This window comes from Littorina saxatilis, linkage group LG4 (genome assembly GCF_037325665.1).
Source record: "Littorina saxatilis isolate snail1 linkage group LG4, US_GU_Lsax_2.0, whole genome shotgun sequence".
NCBI classification, from domain to species: domain Eukaryota; kingdom Metazoa; phylum Mollusca; class Gastropoda; order Littorinimorpha; family Littorinidae; genus Littorina; species Littorina saxatilis.
In genome coordinates this window covers 3,089,944-3,092,443 of record NC_090248.1, presented here as the reverse complement: position 1 = coordinate 3,092,443, position 2,500 = coordinate 3,089,944, and the positions used below count along the sequence as shown (strand labels likewise).

Below are 2,500 nucleotides of genomic sequence, written 5' to 3'. Positions count from 1 at the left end.
TATGTTATTATGCATAGTTTGGGGGATTCCACTCCGCAGAACAGTCTGCTTGGTAACAATATCATTTAAAAAATCCACAATAATCAATACACCAATCAATCAATCAATCAATCAATCATTTAATCAATCAATTAATCAATCAATCACTCAATCAATCAATTAATCAATCAATCAATCAATCAATCAATCAATATTGACAGGAAAACGATTACAAAAATACATCGCTAAAAAGGAATGAAATAAAACAAAATTAAAACAAAATCAACTAAAGAATAACAAACATAAACATAAAATGAAATAACACATAAAATGAAATAAAACAAAAAAAAATCATAGGGTCAACAAAATCCTCACAGTGTTGAATAACGGAGACGCCAGGAGCGGCAGGGTTGGAGCCAGGCTGGCTTGTCACGATCACCTGCCCGGGACGACCTCTCGAGCTCCGCCTGATGCAACAACAGATGGCGGTGATGATGAAAGCGACGAGGGCGATCGCCCCGATCACGCAGCCAACGATGATAGCAACAGACGTCCTGAAAGTGAAATGAAATATCACAAATTTAGGACGAAATATAAAAGATAAATAGATGAATATAAAACTGACACCAACAAACCAACCAACAAACAAACACACCAAAATCAAACAAATAAACAAACAAACACACACACAAACAAACAAACGAACGAACGAATGAACGAACAAACGTAGAACGAACGAACGAACGAACGAACAAACAACCGAACGAACGAACAAGCAAACCAAAAACACAAACACACCAATAAGCAATCTAACAAACAAATAAACAAGCAAACACACAAACCAACGAAAGAACGAACGAACGAACGAACGAACGAACGAACGAACAAATGAACGAACAAGTAAACAAACAAACAAACACACAAACAAACAAATACACAAACACACAAACAAACAAAGAAGCACTCACACAAACAAACGAACAAACAAACAAATATACAAACACACACACACACACAATGAATTTTTTTAGGTTGAGTTCTTTTTCTCAACAGATTTTATACCAACAACATGACAGGCTTCCTTCCTCTTGTGTTTTACTACTGAGTTGAAATGATATATCGATCTCTCCCGACGTGTATTTATACATAGGAACAGAGGAAGCCTCCCATATGGAAATAAGGAGACTCATCATCTACGGCCTGCTCAACAAGGTTGACCGGTCTTAAATTTATAAATGTACCCAGAAGAACATACACAGAGCTAGAGGAGAATAAACGATGATTGCATTGCACAGACAAATAGGGAGACAGAGAGGTATATAGAGAGACAGAGAGACAGGGATATAGAGAGGCAGAGAGGCAGGAACAAAGAGAGACAAAGAGATATATAATGCGACAGAGAGACAGGGATATAGAGAGGCAGAGAGGCAGGAACAAAGAGAGACAGTGAGATATATAGAGAGACAGAGATACAGGAATAACCAGAGACAGGGAGATGTATAGAGAGACAGAGATAGAGGAATAACGAGAGACAGGGAGATATATAGAGAGACAGAGAGACAGAGATACAGGAACACAGAGACATAGAGACAGGTGAATAGACAGACAGAGAAGTCCAGAAACGGAGAGACAGAGAAATAGTGAAACTAACAAACAGGAAGTCAAACACACATTCAACCAAGCAACCAAGCAACCAAGCAACCAAGCAACCAAGCCACCAAGCAACCAAGCAACCAAGCAACCAAGCAACCAAGCAACCAAGCAACCAAGCAACCAAGCCACCAAGCAACCAAGCAACCAAGCAACCAAGCAACCAAGCAACCAAGCAACCAAGCAACCAAGCAACCAAGCAACCAAGCAACCAAGCAACCAAGCAACCAAGCAACCAAGCAACCAAGCAACCAAGCAACCAAGCAACCAAGCAACCAAGCAACCACACTTAAGTGCAAGTAGTCTCACCCAAAAGTAGAGGTGCTGCTGGAGCTGCTGTAGCTGTTGCTGCTGCAGCATCCAGTACTGCAGCAGCCATACTGACAGTATTTGTAGAACGTGTAGTCGCGGTAGTTACCAGTGTAGTATGTCTTCCGGAAGTGGCACGTAGCGCCATCAACCACATCTACACACAGACAATACACACATATATGTATTCAGAGAACGGTAGGGGTAGCCATAGTGTGTCGATTGTTATGTTGTAACAAGTGTCTCCCCTCTGTCACATCTAGACCGAGAAAATACACACATATCTGTTTACAGAGACCGGTATGGGTAGCCATAGTTTGTCGTCCTGTAGTAACAAGTGGCTCCGTCTGCCAAATCTAGAAAGAGACAACACAAACATATATAGCTTGGTATGGGTAGCCAACGTTTTGCGCTGTGTATGGTGACACACGGCGCCATCTACCACATCTAGAGACAAATTAAAACATATACATATAGCGAGTCCGGTTGGGGTAGCCATAGTTTGTCAACCTATAGTGACAAATGGCTCCGTCTGCCAAATCTAGAAATAGACAACCAAAAA

General features: G+C 41.0%; 2 protein-coding genes across 4 annotated transcripts in view; one reads left to right on the top strand and one right to left on the bottom strand.

The window, feature by feature from the left end:
* LOC138963796 (protein shisa-4-like) overlaps positions 1–2,500 on the top strand; it is an 86,550-nt gene that overhangs the window by 22,956 nt on the left and 61,094 nt on the right. The gene's annotated exons all lie outside the window — the stretch shown is intronic.
* Positions 1–2,500, bottom strand: part of LOC138963793 (uncharacterized) — an 11,410-nt gene that overhangs the window by 1,433 nt on the left and 7,477 nt on the right. The window contains exons 2-3 of the mRNA XM_070335647.1: positions 1,939–2,095; positions 355–533 (exon numbers count right to left, since the gene is read on the bottom strand). Coding sequence (XP_070191748.1) covers positions 355–533; positions 1,939–2,095 — 336 coding nt within the window. The remainder of the gene's footprint in view (positions 1–354; positions 534–1,938; positions 2,096–2,500) is intronic.